Below are 24613 nucleotides of genomic sequence, written 5' to 3' on the forward strand. Positions count from 1 at the left end.
AATAAAATAAAAAATAGAAACTCTAATAAATTTATAATCTCCACTCATAAAACTTTATCATCTGCATAAACATTCGCAATCCACACTTAAACGAAATCTAACTGCAAACAGCTATTTAAAACTGTATTACGCGTAATCCAATGGTAATAATCGTAGAATTTTTGACCGATCGAGCAATCAGTTCGTCGGAGAACGCGCTACATCAGAAAGGTTTATTGGCACATGGAGCCACCACTTTGATGGACGTATATAGAGTGGAGGAACAGAGCGGTCTCGGCCGGCTTTCATCAATGAAATCAAGTTAGTAGTATCTGGAGAGGTTTCCTGGGAGACAGGAAGGTGTAATGAGAGTAGTTTAGTGCTTAATCGGGGTTTCTCGAGCGGCATCTCGAACTACTCCAATTAACTTCGCGCGCCAACCCCGATTGCCGTTAGATTCAAGGGTAAATCCGTGTGATATTGATTAAATTTCGAATGGGCAACGAAGGAGTCAGCCAACTTTTCTTTAATACTCGTTGGCGGTAGTGAAGTGTCGTTTGGATAATTAATCAGTGAAAACGTCGACGGACGTTCGATGAAGCTTCTATCCCGTGGAGTGGGGGATTGCGGTTTAATCGATCAACGAAAAGCGAATTAATCTAAGTGAAATTGCACCTATGAATCGTTGCATCGAATTTAGATAACCGGTGGCATTCTCGATTAAACGGGATGTCAATGACGCGCGAAGTGTTAATTAGGCACTGCTGCTCTCTGGTGGTGGTTTTGGCCGAATATCATTTCGGATTGAATTGAATTATATTCGTTGCGGGATTACGCGCTTTGGAAATTGATATTTTCGAACAAAAAGAGGAGTGTGGTTACGTTTGAAGTAAAAAGTATTTGTGCTTCAATGGTGGCTTTCAGACATCAGTCGGTTTGACGCGATAAAAAATAAAATATCGTTTCGCGAATAGATTTCTAACCTCTTTACGTTCTAACCTCTAATCTTATAAAGTGGTGGTATAATATACTATTGTATGATTAGATTTCTTAGATCTCAAATTAGATCGTGATATCTATATTTTCGGCATTGGTTCGAATTTGACAGTGGTGGAAATAAAAATATTATTTTCAAAGTTTTTTTTCAGTTTTGTGAAGCGTGGAATGAAATTAGTTCGAACGAAGACGAGTTTGATTTTTCGTTATTAAATAACGAATTTATTTCTATTCGTTAAGAAATTGACGATAGAGAATAGCGATGAAAATAGAGATGTAAAATAAGAAAGAAAGGTGAAAAACTTCAAACGACATTTTATCGCTATATACTTGTCCTGACAAATCGAGGATGTATCTTGGTAATTATGTTATTATTAAAATATCACACGAAACAAAAATATAGAGTTTAATATTCGATAAATTTTTTCTCTTTACGTGATAAAGATACATAAAATATTAAAATATAAAAATTTTATACATTGAAATCATTTTAGGTTAGCTAAGAAATTCACCGAATGAACGCGGAAAATCGTATAGAGTTGTTGGTTCGTTAAAAAAAGTATAAAGCATTTTGTCTTATTTGTATTAAGTAAACACTAATATACCGATACGCTTCTCAGCATTATTTCTAATATATATACAATAAATAAACAATATCATATTTAAGTATCATTATCATACTGTTTTTTAACGCACAAATAACGAAATTTATTTTTCTCTGCCCAATTATAATCGCTCTACGAAACAACGATCCATTCAATTGGCTATTCAATACTTTAATCGTTATCTCGTAACGGGCAATTCATCGCACTCCAGCTTATAACTACCGAAAGGCTTGTTGTTGTGTATATTGTTTACGGCCATGTGAGCGTACACGCGAGAGTTTCGTGATCCGGGCACGTATCGGCCGTATCGAGACAGGACGAGGGCCAGAACAGGATTGGGCGGTGGATGTAGCACGCTGTTGTAACTATCATCGTTCAGAACCCCGGTCAGGAAGCGATCGAGGGCTTTGATGGCCGCCGTTATGTCCTGCGAATTACGATGGGGACTCGTCGCCTTCCCACGATGCCCCAATCCATCCGAATCGTCCGCTACGTATTCACCGACCTCTTCCACGACACTGTATCCTGCCGATCGGCGTGGTACGTGAGCGCGATACCCGACCTCGTGCCACAGCCTTGTCTCGTTTCCCGACCGCCATGATTCACCTAACCTCAACGCCGTTGCTCCAGAAGTTTGGCTTTCGCTCCACCTGAAAATGTAAATATTGAGACGGGCGTTTATCGCGGCCACAGGTCGATTATCATCGGTTATGATTTACTTTAGTTAATCATATATTTCGTAATTTTGGCAATTATATTGGATATTCGAATGTGTTTCGAGGAAACGTGTAAAAATGTGTAGACGTTTGTGACGAGAGTGAAGAATATTCGCAGTGACGGTGGATAAATATTGTAATCATTCTGTTTGAAAATATATAGTATACATTTGAAAGAAAATCTTGGATTATTTAGAGTTTCGAAAGCAATTGGTAATACTCGTTATATTGGTAATGTTTATATAGATAATACATAGATAAATAACCTAACATATTTGACAGGTGTTGCTATTGAAGTTAAGTTGGAATTTGAAGATCAAAAATTAATTTTTTTTCTTAAGAAAAATAAAATTTTAATCTAAATAAACGCGAATTTAGAAAAAGGAGATGCTAAATCGAAGTAATTGATTAATGAACAACATAGTCATGATATCTTGCAACATCTATTATACAGTATACATAAGAACAAAGAAAAATTAGAACACGGTTTAACGAACATGCTATTAATAAAGTTGCAAAGTTTCTCTAATAACGATAAAGATATATTATTGTTGCAGATTCTACCGATGGTTGGAATAATTAATTCAAGTCACAACTACCAACATTTTCAATTTGGGATTTTTTAAATCTATTGAATCAAACGATACGAAGTTTCGTCGAACACAATTGATGAATTGAATGCGTTCAAGATACATTTAATAAATTAGAGAAAGATACTCTTGATAACATTACAAACGTGTATGGAATTAATTATGTCGACAGGAGGAGGAAATTCCTATAAAATTCCTCATATAAATAAGGTAAAACTTCGTCGCGATGACGTGAAGCTTTCAACAAAGCTAAATCTCTCATTTCAATTAAATTTGGATTACATTAAAATTATTTGTATTTAGTTATTTCGCGATAACAAAATGAATTTAATATTTTTTTTATATTTAATTTTAGATTTCTTTTTCGCATAAATGTATACCATATTTTCGGACAAAGGAAGTATAAGATAACGAAGAAATTATTGAGAAAACAAAATGTTAATGAATATTATTCGTATATAAATTTGGATGAATAATAAATATTCATACGATTCAAATCTGGAAAAGAAAAAAAATTTTATTTAAAATTACGTTTTTGTAAAAATGATAGAGCTACAGAATTGCAATAAAATCTAAAAATCAAAGAATTTTAAAAATAATTTGAACATTAATACTTGTAATCATAACTACGAATATTTCTTACAATTGATAATATTCGAAATGGATAAAGACAGTGATACTGTAAATAAGATTTATTTGATATTTATAAAAAAATATCAAATATTAAATTTCTTTCAATTCATTTCTCTTTATAACGTAATAAAGATCCGTATTTGATAAATTGATAAATACAAAAGAAAAGAAAGGATATTATTACATAAATCATTTAACAACATCGATCTTCTTCACTCACAATTAAATGTCCGTCTCATTTATAACTAAAAGCACATCGCTTCCTCCATCACATTCAATTAATCGAAAAGTGAACAATCGAGCTAATGGATTGAAATCAGGGATTGAATACGATATATGATAATTTTAAAATTACAAATAGATCGAATTAAAAAAAAAAAAGAAATAAGAATAATCGACAAGAGCAGTAAGTGATTTCTTACCTTTGCTTATCGCCGATTGATTTAATCGTCTGATCTTTCAATGGTAACTGATCGATCAATAACGGTTTCAGGTACGAATACCCGGCTTGTATTTGCCTTTCGGCCTTTAAGCTTCTACTCGGGTCTCCATCCTCTAGCCCATTGTCCAAAGCTTGGCCGGTGAAAACACCGTGTCGAGAAAGTTTTGGAAACACCGTGGCCGTAGTTGGAAGGTAACTAAGGACCGGTGGTTGTAAATTCGTTACTAGTTGGATATTCCTAGGCGCTTCTGTTGTCAATACACCGTTGGTCAAATGTGCAACCATCACCTAAATTGGATAGTTTTTTCCCTGTGCTCAATGTGAATATATTATGCTGCCACTTTTCACTTTTTATTTTCTAGTAAATTTTATCATATGAAGCTTTTATTTTGAGAGTAAAGAGTTTTTTTGGGAGAGGAAGAGGGAGGATGTTTCTTTTGTGGTGTGATTGGAAAGGAAAAAATTTTTATAAAGATAAAGATTGGATGCACAAATTTTGGATACAAAATAGTGGAGGCCAAAGTTTATTAAAATAGTTATCAATCATGAAAATTGTTGTAAGAATGCATAGCTTTCTTTATATAATTGAAAAATTGTTTAAGAATGAATTCCTCTTGCTAGAAAATCCTAAATTTTTGGCATATTTTTCATTATAAATGAACTAGGTTGTTTTTATCCAAATCTAATTTTTATCTTTTTAGATCTTTTTTAAAAAAATCTAGAAAAATTCTGAGATAATTATATTTTGAAAAAATACTATTTCACATAAATGGTACACTAATTATGTATACATAGGAAATATTTGATAATCTTTGAAGTATAAGAATAAAGTTAAACAGTATATGTTTACTAAGAAGTTGAAAAGGTTTAAAAAAGAAGAAAGATTAATTTTACCAAATAAGAAACGAGAATATCCACGACACTGACTAACATTCTGGAAGATTTTCGAGGGAACTAAAGCGACAATATGCACTTGGAGTTCTTTTTATATCCTATAACACTACCTGCCCTCTAAGAGCGAAGTCTTGTACGTCGCAGGAAGTGTATACATCGTGTAAGTAAGTACGTATCTATTTACATACGAAAAGAGATTTCTTGACTTTCTCTTCTTCTTTTTTTTTTTTTCATGTGATGAAATCTCTAATTACCCTTCATTACGATTCTTTTTTACGAAATTTTTTTTGAAATATACGATGCTTTATAAGTATGTCGTAAAACGTATTATAAAGGTGTTTCAATAATCGATATTCTTTGAGAAATTCTACGAATTTTTTATATGAATATTTTATTTGCGATACGTAAAGTTTTTGTTTTATAACATTTGCTATTAATGAAATATTTAAAATATTTACTAAATTAATAAATAATATACTGTAACTAAATTATTAATTATTCGTTAAAATATTAGAATTAGAAATGTGAAAGAATGTTATTTTTAATTACTTGTCATTATGATCATATGTAAAATTACATAGAAATGAGAAATAAAGAAAGGCAAAAAATTATATCATAAAAGAGATATAAATAGGGCATGATGATATATCATTCCACAACACAATGCATATAAAATACAATTACAATGTATTCTTTTATTCCATGTTTATATAATCGCGATTTTGAAATTAAACTTAAATTTAAATGTCGTGAAATCGTAATTAAAATTATAGAAATAATTAATTAATCATAAATAAAAATGATAAAATATCTTATAATTTTTCAATAAAACAAATTTCTGTTAAGATTTTTAATTAGTTTGAAAAAAACATAATAAAGCTAATTAGATGTCAATGTTCTTGTCAAATCTTTTGATATGATGTTTGGACAACAAATAAAACAAAAAGAGTAGATAGTTGAAAAAGGACAGAGATAGATTAAAAATTATGGAATCAACGCTATCTTCAGAGTGTATGAAAACCGTAAATGAAACACATATAGAAAAAATAGAAAACAGTAAGAGAAAGATAGAGATATACTAAGAATTGTCTACTACTGCTATCTATCGAATATTAAAAATACCTCTTTGAAAGCAGGATAAGATAGAGTAAGAATTAACAACTAGCGTCATCTCTTGAAAATATTTTTAAAAGAGATATTTTAAGTATGAGATGACGCCACATATCAATTCTTATCTTATCTCTATGCCTACTATTTGCTATCCTTTTTATATATGTTTCATTTACGGCACTCTATAGATGGCGCTGTTATCACAATTTTTACTCTATCTTTGTCCTTCTTTCATTATTTACTCTCTTTATCTATATTTACTAGATATTTTTCAAATTTTTCTAGTACCTTATTATTAATTAAAAATTAAAAATGTAATGTAAAATTCTTTACGTATTAATATATTATTTAAATATTATATAAAGAAATGATTTATTTTTACAAAGGTTATAAAAAGAACGTATGTTTTGAAAACTCTTTGAAAACTCGCCTAAATATAATTCCCGCCAATTTCTTCTCACGTGTTGTTGTTCCATTGTTGAATATCGTTGTTTAATTATAATTTTGTAAATAAAAGTGATAAATAAATATTTTAAAAAATGGATGTCGGAGATTCGCAAATTACAAGAGCACGTGTAACTGATGAAGTTGGAATCAAGTGTCAAAAATTATTTCAAGACTTTTTGGAAGAGTAAATTTTTTATTTTATGAAATAATTATTTAAAATTTTTCAGATACATTATAAATCAATTATATTTATTATTTTTTAATTAACTAGATTTAAAGAAGATGGAGTTGTAAAGTATCTTGAACCAGCTAAAGAACTTGTAAGTCCAGAACATAGTACATTAGAAGTGACTTTTGATGATGTAGATGAATATAATCAAGTACTTTCTACAACTATTGTTGAAGAATATTACAGGTAAAATTTCAAAATATTTCTTAATATAATTCAATATTTATCTTTTAATTAATTTTATTATTTGTTCTTCTTTAACGAATTGTGATCTTTTAGAGTTTATCCATACTTGTGTCAAGCAGTGTGTAATTTTGTCAAAGATGTTGCAGAATTAAGTAAAGAAAAAGAATGTTATGTAAGTTTTGTGGAAGTTCCAACAAGACAAAAATTAAGAGAATTAAATGCATCAAAGTTTGGTACATTAATACGTATATCTGGCCAAGTAATAAGGACACATCCTGTGCATCCAGAATTAGTATTAGGAACGTTTGTTTGTATGGATTGTAATGCTGTTATAAAAAATGTAGAACAACAATTTAAGGTATAGTTTAGCAATTAACTTTATTAATATACAAATATATATAAAACTATAATAGTTGTTACAAATTCATACAATTATTTGCAGTTCACAAATCCAACAATTTGTCATAATCCAGTATGTAGTAATAGGAGGCGTTTTTTATTGGATGTTGATAATTCTATATTTATTGATTTTCAAAAAGTCAGAGTACAAGAAACACAAGCAGAACTTCCTAGAGGTTGTATTCCTCGTTCACTTGAAATAATTTTACGAGCTGAAGCTGTTGAAACTGTTCAAGCTGGTGATAGGTATTTCATTAAAAATGATTTTATATAACTCTATTTATTTCTTTAAAATATTGTTAAATATTACACGTATTTTTTAGGTATGATTTTACAGGAACTATGATAGTAATACCAGATATATCAGTTCTTTCACTTCCTGGTGTAAAAGCTGATCTTAAGGCAAAACGTCGAAAAACTGCAGAAGATGGAGATGGTATAACAGGATTGAAATCTTTAGGAACACGTGAATTAACATATAAAACAGCATTTTTGGCTTGTAGTGTTACTCCAACAAGTTTTAGAGTATGATAAATTAATCTTGAAATATTTTTCTTAAGATATTTGCATTTACATATCTTTTTAAATGATTAACATTTTTATAGTTTGGTGGTACTGAAACAAATATGGAAGAACTTTCTCAAGAAATGATGAAAAAACGAATGTCAGAAGCAGAATGGAACCGTATATATGAGATGAGTCGCGATAAAAATCTATATCAAAATCTTGTTAATAGTTTATTTTCGTCAGTGCACGGTAACGATGAAGTTAAAAAAGGAATTATTTTAATGTTATTTGGCGGTGTGCCAAAAACAACAATGGAAGGCACCTCGCTACGAGGGGATATAAATTGTTGTCTTGTTGGTGATCCTAGTACTGCAAAATCTCAATTATTAAAAAGTGTTGCTGAAATTGTGCCAAGATCGATTTATACTTCAGGAAAAGCATCTTCTGCAGCTGGATTAACTGCTGCTGTAGTAAGAGACGAAGAATCGCCTGATTTTGTTATTGAAGCTGGTGCTTTGATGCTTGCTGATCAAGGTATTTGTTGTATCGATGAATTTGATAAAATGGATGTCAGGGATCAAGTTGCTATACACGAAGCTATGGAGCAGCAAACAATTTCATTAGCCAAAGTTTGTTAATACAAATAAATTATATAAATTTTTAAATGTTGTTTATTAATAAAATATTATTAATAAATAAATAAATTTTTAGGCTGGTGTAAGAGCAACTTTGAACGCTCGAACGTCAATATTGGCGGCGGCAAATCCTGTTGGAGGACGATATGACAGAAAAAAGTCTTTGCAGCAAAATGTCCAATTAACAGCTCCTATTATGTCCAGATTTGATTTATTCTTTATTATAGTTGATGAGTGCAACGAAATTATCGATAATGCAATCGCTAAAAGAATTATTGATCTACATTGTGATAATTTTCAAGACATTGAAACAGTATATACACAATCAGAGATCATTAGATACATTAATTTTGCTAAACATTTTAAACCTGTATTAAGTCAGGTAGATATTATAATACTTTTCTAAATTTTAATCATTTGTTAAAGTATTCGAATTGATTTTCTTTAAATTTCATAGGAAGCATCAGAATTTTTAATCGATAGTTATACATTGCTCAGACAAAGGACCGGTACTAATGCCGGCAAATGGAGAGTTACCGTTAGACAATTAGAAAGTCTTATCAGATTATCAGAAGCAATGGCTAAGTTAGAATGTTCTGATGAAGTTACTGTAAAACATGTTAAAGAAGCAAAACGTTTATTAAGTAAAAGTATTGTTACTGTAGAACAGCCAGATATAGACTTGGAAGAAGATGAAAATGAGCAAATGGACGTTGATATGAATGAAGCTCCACCTCTTATGGCTGCTCTTAATGCGATAGATAACAGCGAAATGGAAACTCCTCCACGTAAATTATTATTTTTTTATATTTTATATAGAAATATTTAAAAGCGATTCTTATTTATTTCCTCTTCTTCGCATCGTTTATAGAATCGCAAGAGGTAGCCAAAAAGAAATTAACAATGTCCTTTGAAGAATATAAAAATTTATCCAACATGTTAGTGTTATATATGAGAAATGAAGAAATTCGTGCTGAAACTGAACCTTCAGGTATGTTTATAGATATTATAAATAAATATATATTTATTTCAATATGCATATTTTCTTTTATGTAGAGGATGCTAAAGGTGGATTAAAGAAATCAGAATTAGTTGCATGGTATCTAGACCAAATACAAGATCAAATAGATTCAGAGGAAGAATTATTGGAAAGAAAAAATTTTATTGAAAAAATTATTGATAGACTAACATATCACGTATGTACTAAAATTGTTAATTTAAAATTGTTCGAATTTTATTATTTTTTTTTTTTTTTTGGTACTTCAGTTCTCAATTTTTTTCTCTTTTTTGCTTAATTATATTTTAGGATCAAATTATAATACCTTTAACTACGACAGATCTAAGAGACAAAGACGAAGACGAAGAAGATGATCCTTTACTTGTTGTGCATCCTAATTATATTATCGATGTTTAAATTTTTGTAATATAATTAAAATGGTAAACATATACTTACTATCAAGTAAATGTAAGTAGAGGCAATGAAATTACATTTTTAAATCTGTTGACATATTTAAATTTATCTCTACTTACTTTTACTTAATGAAAATATTGAATTTAAAATTCGAAAACAGTAATGATACTATATTTTTACATTTTTTTACAATTTGTAGTCTAAAATAAATATTTATATTTATATATATTTTATTTCATTGACTGTTTATTTAACTACTTTAAAACCATTATAACTCTTTAACGATATCTTAACGAAGTAGTTGCTAATTGTGTTAATTGTTATATAGGTTGCTATGTCATTCATATAGTCTAATGCTTTCATAAATTAACATTCGTACGAAGCGAAGATGTATAAATTAGATGATTTGAGACGACTTATACTCGTTTGAAAGTATTTGAGAGTAAATGAAATCGATATTATTTCATATTATATCATTTTAAATAATAATAAAATATTTTTTCAAATTAATCTTCACTAATGATATAAAGTAAAGATGTAAATTTTAGAAATTTAAAACAGATTATCACACACAACTTTCAGAAGAAATATTTTAACGTTTTGCAACTAGCTTCATCAAGACACAACTCACAGTAACACATTGCTCTTTATCATTACCTTAGTTTACATATGGTGGGGGAATTTGTATAGCGTGGTTAAAAGAATTTACTTTTGAGATGAATTTGTAGTGTTTAGCGCGATTCTATCACAGGATGACTGTGAATGAACAATTAAAAGAATCACCTCGCCACGTGAGTATTGAATTAAAAGATGTAAGAGGGAGAAGAAAAATAATGTGTACATTATTTGCAATTCATAAAGAATCAATTATCGTTTTTTTTTTTTTTTATTATTCCAAACAATTATTAATCATGTATTTTTTTTTGCAAATTATTCTTTATTGTGCATTCTTAAATTATTTTTTATATCGTATCATTGTATTGTATGTTTATAAATATATAATTGTAAATACAGGATTATTCGTGGCCAGTTTTTATTGGAAACTTTAGCATTTTGCAAGAATATCTGTCAGAAAAAGAAAGTTATCTATGGAGCGTGGTACGCTTATTTGACTTTTTGCTACGAGGTTTTGGTCAAGTATGTTATTTAAGTTTAAATTTAAAATTTATTTAAAAAAAAAAAATTATAAGAAAATTTAGAAATAAAAGTAAACGCGATAAATAAATAATTATTTGTATCTTTCAATTTATATAAATATAAAAATCATTTAAAAAAACATTCACATATCTATTCAAATCGGTTAAAAGATTCAAATTCGTACAAATTTAATCGCCGTAAATTTACAGGTCGTGTTTTCGAATAATCCAATTAGTGGTCTATTGATAATAATTTCTTTAGGAGCTACTTCACCAGGTACATTATTATTCGCAGCCATCACCGGATTTTTAGGCCTTCTGCTATCCATGGTGCGTATAATTATATCAAATATCATATTTTCCCTTGAAAATAAAAATATTAATTGAGAAATATAACAATATAAATTAAAGATGATTATATTGCATAATTGTTATTATGTGGCATAGGAATACGATCATTTTTCATTTTTTATTATTCGTTTTTTTTTTGCTATTAACAATACACCGTGTCACACAAGTGTCAGGCAAAATGACTGCAATGCGGAATTTTTTGCGAGAATTAATTCGATCGCATGGTGGTACATTTTACCGAGTTTTTTTCCCATTCGTGTCATATGAATTTGCACATTTACATTCTGGAAAGGATATTTCATTCGCAGCTGTTGCGAGATCCACAGGAACATATTGCAAATGGGTTGACCGTGTTCAATCCACTATTAGTGGGAGCTGTATCCTATGCTTTGATACCGAAAGTCTATGGACCATTTGACAGTTTAAGTATATTATTGATACTTCTGGGGACGATATTCAGGCAAGTGTGAATAATAAATAATAAGAAATTTTCATTAATAGGCAAAAATTTATCATACACGATAATTAAATCTATAATTAAAATTCTATAAGCAAATATATAAGAGCAAGTATATGAATATGTATAATATATTTGCTTGATAACATTAATATTAATAATTATTATAAGTGATATTGAATATTATAAATATTAATAAGTGATGACAAAATTAAATTCCTACAGTTTATTTGCTTTTATTAAGTAAAAATATAAATTTTTTCATTGTGTTTTTATTATATTTATTATATTAAGAATATTTCATTTTTATGTACACCTTTGTCATTATACATGTACAGATTTTCAGATTTCCAAATTTGCTCAAAGTAATATCTGTCATGATACATAAAAATTTAATTTACATTATTATTAAAAATTATATATATCTCCTTGTTAAAATAAAAATTAAAAATTCTTTTAAATCTCTATTTCAGTTTCTTTTTAATTGGAAGAAAAAATTTTAAATTTTATTGAACTTAAATATCAAATATTGAAATTACATTTATTCCTATTATTGGATAAAATTTAATATTTTACAAGAAAAATCGAAGAAGATATATATAAGAAATGGACACTTAAGATAATCATGGAAGTTTGTTTCCTTAATTTTATTACAGTTAACGATCAATGTTCACAGTGTTTACATGACCCGATCCATGAGAGACAATAAAATACCAGCTATGGCATGGCCGTTTAACCTAGCTGAATTTGCACTGCTGCTGGTCCTTTATGCCAAACACAATGGGCTTGATACGGCGGAGAAACTGCAACTTATGAGAATGGTAATAGAATTTGTTTTTGAGCATTCAGCTTTCCCATTGTATCAATTCTTTAAGCACGTGCTTAATCATCATGCAATTTTTATTAATCTCTGAAGAATTTCCATTCTTTCACAATATTAATTACATTTCCTGTCGATAATTAATCGCACGCCTATCGTTTAAGCGTGGAACGTACCTCGGTGTGCGTATTAGTATTGCGTATTGTACGCAACATGAATTAACCAGATAGATGAACCAACCATGAACGTTATTTACTGCAAATTCATACATGCATACAAGAAGTGATAAAATTATTATTTATCGTGGATGCACGATATACAATGTGTCCACACGGTTTTCAACAATTTGCAATGTAGTAAAAGAGAGTTATTAAGATAAGATTTATCTGCATCATTATGTGCACAACGCATAACGATAACGGACATTTTGAAAATCCAAGGTTAGCCTAATATAAATTCTAAATTCGAAATCATATTATTTTCTCTTTTCTATTATATATTTACACTGATGTTTATCGATTTTAAGATTAATTTCGTGGAAAGAAATAAATTCTTTCGGATTATCTTTATTACGCTCGTGATAAAAGCAATTATTTTTTAAAACTAAGCTTGCTCTTTAATAACGAATCATTTAAATGTTTTTCAATAGAGTTATATAAATTTTTTCTATTCGTATATGTATTCGTAAGGGACACAGTTCACATGACTTTGAGATTAATTCCATTGAAATATCTAATATTGCTCTTGAAATATTTTAATCATGGAAAAATATATTGATATTATCTTATATTATGTAAGTATATATATATATATATATATATATAAAGATAAAAAAGTATATTTCTAAAATATGTTGTTGTTTTGAGATAATGAATTTAAAGCCCGTAAAGGACACAAGCTTAACTCAATTTCACATAATCTGAAGATTAATTTCGTTAAATCCAATATTATTCTTGCATTTGAGAGATTTTATGATATGTACATAATACGAATATGAAATTATTTATCAATACACGAGGATTATTTATTTTTTTTTTTTTTCTTTTCTTTTTTATTTCGTCTCGTTTGCCTTACGAAAGATATCATATTATATAGATAACACATTTTGAATCTCGATATTTATTAATATTTTTTAACTCGTTAAATCGAGATAAATAATAATTGATAATAATTGATAATTAAGTTTGTTGTTGAGATTTAGTTTAGATTTAATGCCTAGATTTATTTTAGTCGATATTGATTTCATCAATTCAATAAGCAAACATGGAGGAAAGATAAAAATTTAATATTTTTTTTTTTTTACAAATCAATAGAATTTGTTCTTATTGGCTTATATATAAATTTGAAAAGTTTTTTTTTGAAAAATTTCAGAAATCAAAAATTCGTACTTTCTCTTTTGATCAGTTTCAGGATACTTTTGAAAATTTTGAAAATTTCGAAATCACATAAAATTTCGCGAATTTAAGAATCAAATTTTTTGGATCCACATCTATAGTTTATGTGCTTCATTATACAAAGGCACAATCTGGATTTACAATGATAAATGATTACCACATTTGCTACAGATGACATCAATTATTTTATATGTGCAGATGACGCCAAATAACATTATCATTTGTTTCACGTTTCATTTGTTAATAATACATATACGTTTTGCATATTTATTGAAGAACGCGTGATATTATACGTGGATACATATTTGTTTGAGATACCGCATAGATTAATTTAATTAAAATTTAATTAAAATCCTATAGAGACACTGTTAAATTAATTTTGGATTAATATAATATTTCTCAAATTCAAGTTAGAATTCTAGCATAAATTTCTCCAGATACTTTTGAATATTTAATATGTAAAAAATTAGAACAAGTTGAAAAAATTTCATATTTGCACTTCTTCACATAGTATTAATGAGTAAATGGATTTTTTTTTTGACTTACTAAAAGCATTAATAAAAGTGTTCATATTTTCAAATATTTGCTATTCAAATATTATTTCTTTTATTTAAAACGTAAATATACAATCGTGAATTTTGTATAGTATAGTAATCTTGTTTGTTGTATATTATGTTAATTATTGTTAATTTTGTATAGTAATCTTTAAAAAAAAGTAATAAATAATTAATAATAATTATTAAATAAGTAATAATAAGTAATAATAATTTGTAATAATAGTAATAATAATAGTAATCTTTAAAAATGTAACATTATTTACACGAATGTATTATGTTGCCACTTTTAGTTAAAATTTGTTATCTAATAATTTGAAAGAAGTTTTAACAAGTTTGTAGCGTATCATTATTAGGAAAAAATAAATTAAACTGTCTTACTTTACAACTTAAATCTTTGCAAAGTTCGTATATGAGTTTTGTAACTTTATTATAAAGAGATAAAAGATGCATAGAACTTGAAATTTTTATAAAAATGAAAAAAGGCTAGGTAAAATATTTTACTTTAAGACGATGAACGTACAATTCTTGTTTACCTTCTTTATAAAGTTTCTTTATCTACTTCTCTCTCTCTCTTTTTTTTTATAATTGAAAATCAATGGAAATCATAACTTTTCTAATATGGAGATAATAATCTGGAAGAGTTTTATATTATCTGAAATTTTTTATTATTGATAGAATTAATTTTATCCAATTTATTTTCATTATTTTTAAGTTCAATTAATTATTTTTTATGATTTTAATATTTAAAAATTAATAAATAATAATAATTAAACTATTTAAAAATAATTTCTTGTCTAAAGAACAATTTTCAGGACTTATTTGTAAATATCTTTGTTTCATGAACTTATTTTATATACTCATTTTATTTGAAATAATTATTTGCTCTCTTTATTTGTTATTTTTATTTCGAATTAAAACTTACTCCTATCTATGAGAAACCAGATATGTCAAAATCCGGGATTAGAATGATTAACATTCTCTGTAAATTAGTTGGTTTTATTTATTCTTATAAATGTGAACGATATCGATTGGCATTTATTTCACTTATTATAGATTTTATGTATTAGTAAAAGAATATATATTGTAATACTGATAGCATTATAAAAATTTAGAATAAAAAAAATTTAGTAGAAATATTAACATTAAAAATATTAAATTCTTGAGCAAATTTTTTTTTGTAATTATTAAAAATTAATTTTGTCTTTTATAAAAATATATTTCAATTATATCTTATATCTTAAATTAAAATTATTATTTTGATTACTTTAATCATAACTATTTCTTAAGCAATGTATATGTATATATCCAGATTATTATGAAATATATCCAGGTTATTATGAAAGTTTATACATGTTTCAACATACTAAATATTGTAATATATATTCTTTTTCTGATATTTTATCTATATTTGTATATTTTATACATTTTTTTCTATCTCTTTTATATGATAACTAAAATAAATATGTATAAATACATGTGTCAAATTGAATAATAATAATACAATAAAATTTCATTTGTCTAAATTCATCATAGAACATTGAACATAGAATTGAATTTCATAGAATATATACAATACAAGTTTGCTGCCTTTTTCGTTCAAAGGGATTCGATTGATAGAAATACAAATCGATTTGTATGGAAGCTAAAGTTTTCAATAAATACATTTAAATGAATGAAATTTCATTATATAATTAATTTGATAATACAAAAATATAATTCGTTATATAAATTTTTTTATGTATGTTATTAAATATAGTTTATCAGAATGTTGATAAATAAAAAAATAATAAAACATAAAACATAAAAGTAGCGAGAGAATATTTCTTAAATTCTTAATTCTGAAATTTAGCCAAGAAGCAGTAAAAGAATATTCTTCGGAAACTTACGTACTTTACACTTGAAATGTAGCCAAAAAGTAATAAAAAATATATTATGATCATTTTAAAAGGAAGAAAATCATTATTTAGAAACAAAATGGCTGCAAATATTTGTTCGAATAACGATTTACCAAGAAAATAAAATCTTTCTTTTTGAATCGAGTTCAAAATTAGTATCAGTGAACCAAACCAAATTTACTTTATCTTGTAATTATTAAAAATGTGTATAATGCAAAAGCTTTTAGCAAAATTATAGATTTTTATTAAATAAGAAACAAAGTTAAATGAAATAAAGTGAAGACAGAACGTTATTTTTCTAACTCTGTCTCATTTTATCTAGCTTTCCAATTGCTTATTAATTAATTTATTAATTACCTTAACAATATACTTTATTTTTCATCATTTGTAATATTTCTAAATTATACATTGAATTATAGCTTTAATAGTAAATGAATATATCTATTCATATTTCTTTTTTCAATTCCTTTCACAATTGAATACATTTATTATTTTTCTTTCTATCATATAAAATATTTTATCTATAACATCACTTATTTATATAATTATTCAACACATTCGTTCAAAACTAAATTTTTAAAACATGTTTGAAGCTGAAAAAAATGAAAGTAACAGTAAAATTATATAAAATTGAAATTTCGTTTGATTGATCCAATTGAAAAACAAAAATAATGAATTTGAAAATGTTTTTGCAACTTTTACATACTAAAAAAAAAAAAAAAAATAATGATAACAAGAAGAAAACTAACACCGTAGAATCTACTTCAATTCTCCCTCTTAACACATTTTTTATTTCTTTTCTTTTTTTTACGTTTACCTAGTTATTTTTAGAAATATTCGTTACGTGGATCTCTCGGTGTAACTGTAACGTTGTTGAATATTTGATGACATTTTTGATTAACGTTTCACAGAGTAAGCGCAGCCATCTTTTATCTCGCTCGCATCATCACGAAATATCAGGAAGCAACATTCGTGACATTAGCTCACATGACCAGTAGAAGACGGATGAAAACGATAATTTCGTGTTTAGTCGTATCGTGTGTATCATCCAACTTAAGCTGCGGAGCTTAAAAGCCTTTTCCAACTCTGGGTTGTCGCGGTGGTGCACGCACACGATCAATACAAACTTCTTGCCTATCATCATTGTTTGTTTCCAGAACGAGATGGGGATCGTGTTTATGGATCGGATCTATTTTTAAATTTGAATTTGAAATCGTAGATTTGTTTCTTTTTCCTTTCTTCTGATTATTTTAACGAAATTTTAGAATTAAATCTCTTTCAAACAGATTTGCTTTAAATTGTGTGAGCTGAAAAAAAAAAGAGAAAATTATTCTCTGTCAGAGAGAAATAGCGTTGTTGGATTAGTTGATCTGTTTTTAAATTGAAACGATATTGAGAAATTGTTTCTTTTATTATTATAGAGGAATTTTAATAGGGATGAAATTTAATTTTTGGAATTATGGAAATTTCGACACTCAGAATATTTATCTTTTCCTTTTTTTTCTTCAAAAGGATTAGGTATATTGAAATTTTATAATTTTTTGAAAAAGTTTTTCAAATTCAGTTTATATTTAAATTAAATTTTTGTATTTTGTTCCTTCTTCATCCAAATTATTATAATGAATTATTTAAGTTAAAGAAAAATCATATCGTACAACATTCTTTTATATAAATTATTCTTTAAATTTTCGAGAATTTAAAAAATCACAAAAATATAAAAAATTTGAATCTTGAAATCTCTTTTAAATTATAAGTTTAAATAAAAATTTGAATAATAATTGATTGAGAAATCGTTATTTTAAAATTTTTTTAAATTTTGTATGTTTTTACTTGTACAATATTTTTTTCAGCAGAAGAAGAATATTGCAAAAGTATAATAGAAAATTTTAAACATTTTATCAATTGAAAAACATGTAATATTAAAAAAAAAAGAAAACAGATAGAATCAAATGAGTAATAGAAAAATGATAAAATTACAATGAAGTTTATTTGATGTATGAAATAATGGATATTATAAATTAATTTTTTACTAATTTAATAACAAGACAATATCAAGTAATATATGATTATGTTATCAATTAATCAAACTACTATATTTATTATACTATATGATTTTTATATATTAATTAATTAGTCCATTTTATTTTATAGTACTTTTTTATAGTATCATTTTTATTATAACTACAAAAATTTGTAGAAATGAAACATGAACTATGATTATGAAAAGAAACATTTCATTAAAGTAAAAATATTTAAAAATATTTTTTTTATAGTCACATATGCATATTTATTGAAGAAGAAGAAATATCTCTTTCAATGTAGATAATTAAAGTAGATATCAATAAATCATATAAGCTTCTTTATATTTAATTATGCACAGATATCTTTATGACATCATCATCTTCAATATTTTCCATTATTGTACAAGAATTTTATTTTTCATTATAAGTAAACAAATTTTAAACATTAATTCTCTAATGCTTGTTTGAAGAAATAAGATAATAATCCTAATTGTTTAAACTTCTGTTTAATTCATCTAAAACCCATTTTCTTTATTTTCTTTACTTTTCCTAGTGTTAGAGCTAATCTTATTTCTTACTTTATTTCTTTTGTTAATTGCAGTGGATTTATTTCAGTAATACTTCTTAAAATATTATCATTGAGAGAATTTTTCGATTTTTCTCTCGATAAATTTTTTAAAAATGGAATTAAATTTTAAAAATTACAATTAAATAATATTTATATGTATAATATTATATTTTTCAAATGCTAACTTTAGCAATTTTTGTGATATTTTCATTGGTTTTAAATATATGTAAAAAATAGATTATGATATATATATATGTATATAATAATTTTTATTGCAGAATAAGGTATTAAAAATATTTTTCAGTTTTGAAGTTAACCTTATAAACTTTTTGTCAACAAGAATCATAATTTCAAGAATAAGTCACACAAAATTAATCTCTTGCATTTCCAGAAGATAAATGACTTCATTATATAAATGTTAATTTATGTATGCTGCATAAAAATTATCATATATCATCCTACACATTAACTCCTATACAGATCATACTCTAATGGATTCTTCCTTTTAAAATATATTGTAAATGTTATTATAAATGTTACAATTTCTAAAAAAGATCAATCTCTTTTAAAAAATTATAAATTCAATCAATCATTTAAGTAAATAAGAGTTCTAATAAAATATTAAAAAAAAATATATAAATACATATAAAAAATTAATTGAAAAAAAGAAATAAAGAAAATTCTAAATCAAAATTGCTTTGATTAAAATCTGAATTGATCAACAAATTTTTAAATATTACTTAAAAATTACTTAAAAATTTGTATTTTCATTTACTTTATAAATTTATTTTCTATAATTTAATTTTTATTTTCAATAAATAACTCTTCTTATTATAAATTCAAAAATAATTTTTGAATTTTTTAATATCATAAACATCATACATATTTATTTTACAAACAAAAATAAATTTATAATATAAGAGAAAAGAAAAAAAAATATTAAAAATATTAAAAAAGAAATTATTTTACAGAAATGAAAAATTTTGCTTATAAAAATCTGAAAACATGCAAAAGTAAATTTTTTTCCATTCCAAGAAATAATCGTGTAATTTTTATAATGGCACTGGGAATGGATCGAATAAATTAGATCCAAGATGAGATTTTTGCCAAATTTTCGTATAAAAGAATAACTTCACATCGAATTTTCTCTCGTGGTCGTGGATATCAATGGACCAACTAGCCTAGTTTTCAGCATGGTTTGTTATGCGCACTCGAGACAAAGATATCGTGAATCGTGTACGTACACGGCCTACTACGTGTATTGCATTCACACAAACACGCACGCACACGCACACACAAACGATCAGTTGTTTATACGGTGCATTCTCATTGTTTTTAGGACAATGCAACAAGTGATGCGACGACAAGCAATGTCAGTTTCATCGGAGAAAATGCGACAGGGGTGCACATTGACTGGGGAATGGTAAAGTTTGTATGTGCTCCACTTTTCACAATTCAATCATGCAACGCATACACACACACATACGATACGTGAAAGTATTCCAGATTTTCGAATATTTCCCGTTGAAATCTTTGGCGACGCTTCGCATTGTTCTTTTTTCTTCATTTTTTTTTTTGGTTTCTTTTTTTGTTTCAATTGTGACGATATCACTTTGTTTAAAAATACTGGTAACTGGAAGTGTTTGCAGTAGAAGATTTTTGGTTTCTTAAAAGAAAAGAAATAATTAAAAAATAATTGTCATTTTATATTTGTCAAATATAAAATTTTTATATAACATTGGAATGATAAATCTTGAAAATTTTCATTACAAAATTTTCTATAAAAATAAATAATTGTACATAAAAGAAATTGTGAAAGATCATTAAAAATTATTTTTTTATAATTTTGAGGGATTTACAATTTGGAATTAAAATTTATATTATTTAAATTTAAATTTATATTATATTAGACAATATTAAAAAAGTTAATCTACTATGTTCTTTTTATGTATTACATTTTTAATCATTGTACAAATATTTTTTAAAATCTTGCGTTTTTTATCTTCCAAACGTACAGTTATCAATCAGTTTAAATCTAAATTTAATTTGGAATACTTAATACTGGCTTATTAATATTTATTAACTGTGAAATATTTATGAATTTTTTAGCTAATTTGATCCATATATTATATATATATATATATATACTTTTCAGATTTTTCATGGCGTTATAGTGTCAGCGTCGCAAGTAGTAGCAGTCGAAAATGCTATTACAGGTTGCGTCGTTTATTTGGCTATTCTACTTTTTTCGCCAAAGGCAGCTAGTTTTGCTTTCTTGGGGGCATTTATGGGTTCATTGACGGGTATTATATTATTTTTACAAATCTTTACTTTATTCGTAAATAATATTTAACCTATATACATAGGATAGAACGAAAAAATAAAAAATATATGATTATTTTTTTAAATAATACTTTCTCTAAAAATTATTTGCAGTACAAAAGTTTTAAAATTTCAGATTTTTATTTTTTTTAAACATATTTTTTGACTTTTTATTCCTTATTTTTATTGTATTACAAAATGAATATATAATGATGTTTATAAAATTATTTTTATAATTAGTAAAAAATATTATTTGCTTTAAACAAAAATTAAGCTATAATCAGAAATGAATAAGATCAATGAAAATAATAATTTTCAAGTTTTTTTGCAATGATTTTATAAAAACTTTTCAAATCAAATTCTGATTTTCAACTTTTGTTTATTTGTTAAAATAACAAAATGAATGATAAAAGAAGAATTTTTTTCCCCCTAATACATATATATATATATATATATATCTTTTTTCTTTTTTTAGCTTTAATATTTGGAGCATCGATTGATGAAATATATAGTGGCTTTTGGGGTTTCAACACTTTATTGACAGGAATATCATTAGGTGGATTCTTCTATACGTTTAATGGACAAATGGTTGCAGCCACGATTGTAGCAATTGTCTACACTATGATAGTACAATATTCTATATTGTTCCTTTTTAAAAATGTAATTAAATTTAATTTATTATTTTATACTTTTGATAAATTTGTTAAAAACAATATTTTCACATTCATTGTTGACATATATATTTTAAAGTAACTGGTTTTTGATATCCATAATGAATAACCAAATAATTTTTTGTGCAGTTGAAATTGCCAATATTATCACTGCCATTTATTTTGGTGACTTCATTGTTTCTGAAATTAAGAAACAATTCAGGAAACAAAACTTCGTCACAATCACCGTCCGTTCCATCTTCGCAGAAACAAAGTCAGGATTATCTTGCCAACCAATTTCATCTCATTCCACAAGTATGTATACATTTTATTTCTTTTCTATTTTCTTATTATGACTATTTAACAATATTTTTTTTAAGATTAGTAATTCATTTCTGAGCTAATCTCTTAACTAAGGAATATGTTTTATTTGAAATTGATTTATAATAAAAACTGAGTATTTAATATTATTATTTTTAATATCAAGTTTCAATTTGCAATAACATAAATAATTCATTGTTCTGAAATTGTTTAACATAATCCATACTTATCTTATTAAATTTTATAAAGATAAATTGCTTTTTATTATGTAAATTTTTAGAATTTTTATAACTAAAAGAACAGACTATTTATTTTTAAACTAAATTTAATATAACTTTTCTAACATGAATCATATAATAAATAATATTTATAAAATTAAATTGTTTGCATTAAATTAATCTTTAATTCATATCTAAAAATTTTTTAAGAAAAAATTTATTTTTTCATTTTCATTTCATTAATTTTTCAATATTCAATATTAAAACATCTTCAATCAATTTTCAATGATAATTTATAACATTAAAACTATATTTGCAAATATAGAATATCAATTTCGCGTATAATTTTAATCACGATGCAATTAATCGTATAATTGAAGAAGTTTGATATATATATTATGATAGAAACTTATTGTAATAGGAACTTTGAAAATCGATTTCTATCCTAATCGAGGTTAGCCTGCTTTTATAGGATACCTAGGAATGATGTATGGTGGATGTGGTTTCATTGTATCAAAAGGTTGAATATCGGTGAAAGTATTCAGTGACACATTCAATTTTTATTTTATTCGAAAAAGAGAAAGAATAATAAAAATAATATAAAAGATTATAATACATATGAAGAAAATTATACAAATTTGAAGAAAGTAGATTTTTTAAATGGATGAATGACATGTAAAAATAAATATAATTCTACTCTTTTTACTTTTTCCAGTAATACAGGATTTTGCAAGTAATATTTTCTTTATTACAATGATTTTAATTGAACAATTGAAACTTACTAATTAAATGAAATGAGATGGAGATAAATTGTTTATAATTTAATAAATAAAATCGACATTTTATTTAAAGAATTTTTGTTTTAGGCTTTAGAATCAAAAATATTTTATGAATATATTGATATTAAAAATTCTATTTTCAATATTTAAAAAATGAGAAATAAAAAATAAAAAAAATATATAAATAGAATATAGTCATTTTCAACTTTAAATTAAAATAAATCAAATTCGAGTATAAATATTAAATACTATTTAATATTTTTAAATAATTTTCTTATGAAAATACTTTATAATTCTATAGAATTTATTTTATTTGAATTTCTCATCAAAAAGGAATAAGGAATGTGTTCTTCTTTTTGTAAATTTTAATTTATCATTCTTCTTTTTTTTTTTCTTACAGGTAGATGATCCAGAAAATGATAATTATAAAGATAAAAAAAATATGTCCACACTTGACGTTTAATAATAAAATAAAAAAATAATGCAATATTTGCATATATGTATATATTTACACGATGTATATATATATGAAAAATGTAGAATAAAATAATTTTTTTTATAAAATCCTTTTTTTAAAACATACAATTTCAATATAAAATTTATATTTTTCTAGTTATTTTAAAAATTTTTTAATTTTTTTTAAATTAACTAAAAAAAAAAAATTAAAGTAATGGAAAAATAAAAAGATTTTCTTTATTACATGAATTTATTTATTAACATAATTTTAGTATATATATCTTTTTTCTGCTCATATACTATTGTAAAATATAAATTGTTATATGATTAATTATTACATATCATATTAATTTCTTCTTCAAATTTATTAATTTTAAAGCTATTTTACAAATCATGTTTGAATTAATTTGCAACATTTTGAAACATAAAATCAAATTGGAAATATATCACGTTTCACGTCATAAGACCAAATATCCCTTCCCTCATAAAAAATATAAATAGGATTTTACAACAATTTAACGATCAGTATTCCAGAATCCACAAGTCGATCAATAAAATTACTTCGCTGTTTTTTTTAGCTTACGATATAGTCTCGACGTCGTAAATTTGACGTTTTTCATTTGTTCTGAATAACAACCACTGCACTACTTCTTTTATTACATTCTCTGGTTATTGTATACCGAATACTCAGAACTTTGTACCGTGTTTTTTTTTCAAAATTCTAATTCTGAAAAAATAAAAATGTTAATGAATTTTTTTCTTCAATTCTTTTGTAGAAAATAAATTATTAAAGAAGTGAAACAAAACAATTTGTGTAGAAATATGAATAAAGAAAAAAATGTTATGCAGTAAATAAAATAAATTTGGCAAATTTTTTTTTTTCATTGCT

At 25.5% G+C, this 24613-nt stretch overlaps 3 protein-coding genes and 1 long non-coding RNA gene across 8 annotated transcripts; 3 read left to right on the plus strand and 1 right to left on the minus strand.

Annotated features, from left to right (window-relative positions):
- Positions 1-309: 309 nt before the first annotated feature.
- Positions 310-3373, plus strand: LOC113219148. Its single transcript, XR_003305843.1, has 3 exons — positions 310-1334; positions 2854-3096; positions 3242-3373. It is a non-coding gene; the product is annotated as an uncharacterized LOC113219148 (long non-coding RNA).
- LOC100576488 lies at positions 1365-4989 on the minus strand. Of its 3 annotated transcripts, none has more exons than XM_016915353.2 (3): positions 4856-4989; positions 3942-4249; positions 1365-2230 (listed from the first exon to the last, which is right to left on the minus strand). In XM_016915353.2, the coding sequence occupies exons 1-3, from the start codon at positions 4892-4894 to the stop codon at positions 1759-1761; spliced, it is 819 nt and encodes a 272-aa protein (XP_016770842.2). In that variant the 5' UTR covers positions 4895-4989; the 3' UTR covers positions 1365-1758. The 3 variants fall into 3 exon arrangements, with proteins under 3 accessions (XP_016770842.2, XP_026300101.1, XP_026300102.1); XM_026444316.1 differs by having other exon boundaries at positions 3942-4270; positions 4856-4917; XM_026444317.1 differs by having other exon boundaries at positions 3942-4275; positions 4856-4893.
- Positions 4930-9957, plus strand: LOC413064 (DNA replication licensing factor Mcm6). 3 transcript variants are annotated; one of them, XM_016915599.2, is made up of 12 exons: positions 4938-5023; positions 6352-6596; positions 6684-6827; positions 6921-7185; positions 7270-7472; positions 7550-7751; positions 7832-8362; positions 8445-8750; positions 8826-9156; positions 9240-9359; positions 9425-9564; positions 9675-9782. In XM_016915599.2, the coding sequence occupies exons 2-12, from the start codon at positions 6505-6507 to the stop codon at positions 9780-9782; spliced, it is 2442 nt and encodes an 813-aa protein (XP_016771088.1). In that variant the 5' UTR covers positions 4938-5023; positions 6352-6504. The 3 variants fall into 3 exon arrangements, with proteins under 3 accessions (XP_006558369.1, XP_016771088.1, XP_016771087.1); XM_006558306.3 differs by lacking the exon at positions 6352-6596 and having other exon boundaries at positions 4930-5015; positions 9675-9957; XM_016915598.2 differs by lacking the exon at positions 4938-5023 and having other exon boundaries at positions 6505-6596; positions 9675-9957.
- A 574-nt stretch (positions 9958-10531) lies between these two features.
- On the plus strand, positions 10532-23731 carry LOC100576458 (urea transporter 2). Its single transcript, XM_006558330.3, has 10 exons — positions 10532-10570; positions 10794-10916; positions 11126-11245; positions 11575-11726; positions 12400-12544; positions 20318-20401; positions 21134-21281; positions 21776-21960; positions 22101-22265; positions 23669-23731. Exons 1-10 carry the CDS (start codon positions 10532-10534, stop codon positions 23729-23731), a joined length of 1224 nt encoding a protein of 407 aa, XP_006558393.2.
- The last annotated feature ends 882 nt before the right edge of the window (positions 23732-24613 follow it).

This window comes from Apis mellifera, linkage group LG12 (genome assembly GCF_003254395.2).
Source record: "Apis mellifera strain DH4 linkage group LG12, Amel_HAv3.1, whole genome shotgun sequence".
NCBI classification, from domain to species: Eukaryota; Metazoa; Arthropoda; class Insecta; order Hymenoptera; family Apidae; genus Apis; species Apis mellifera.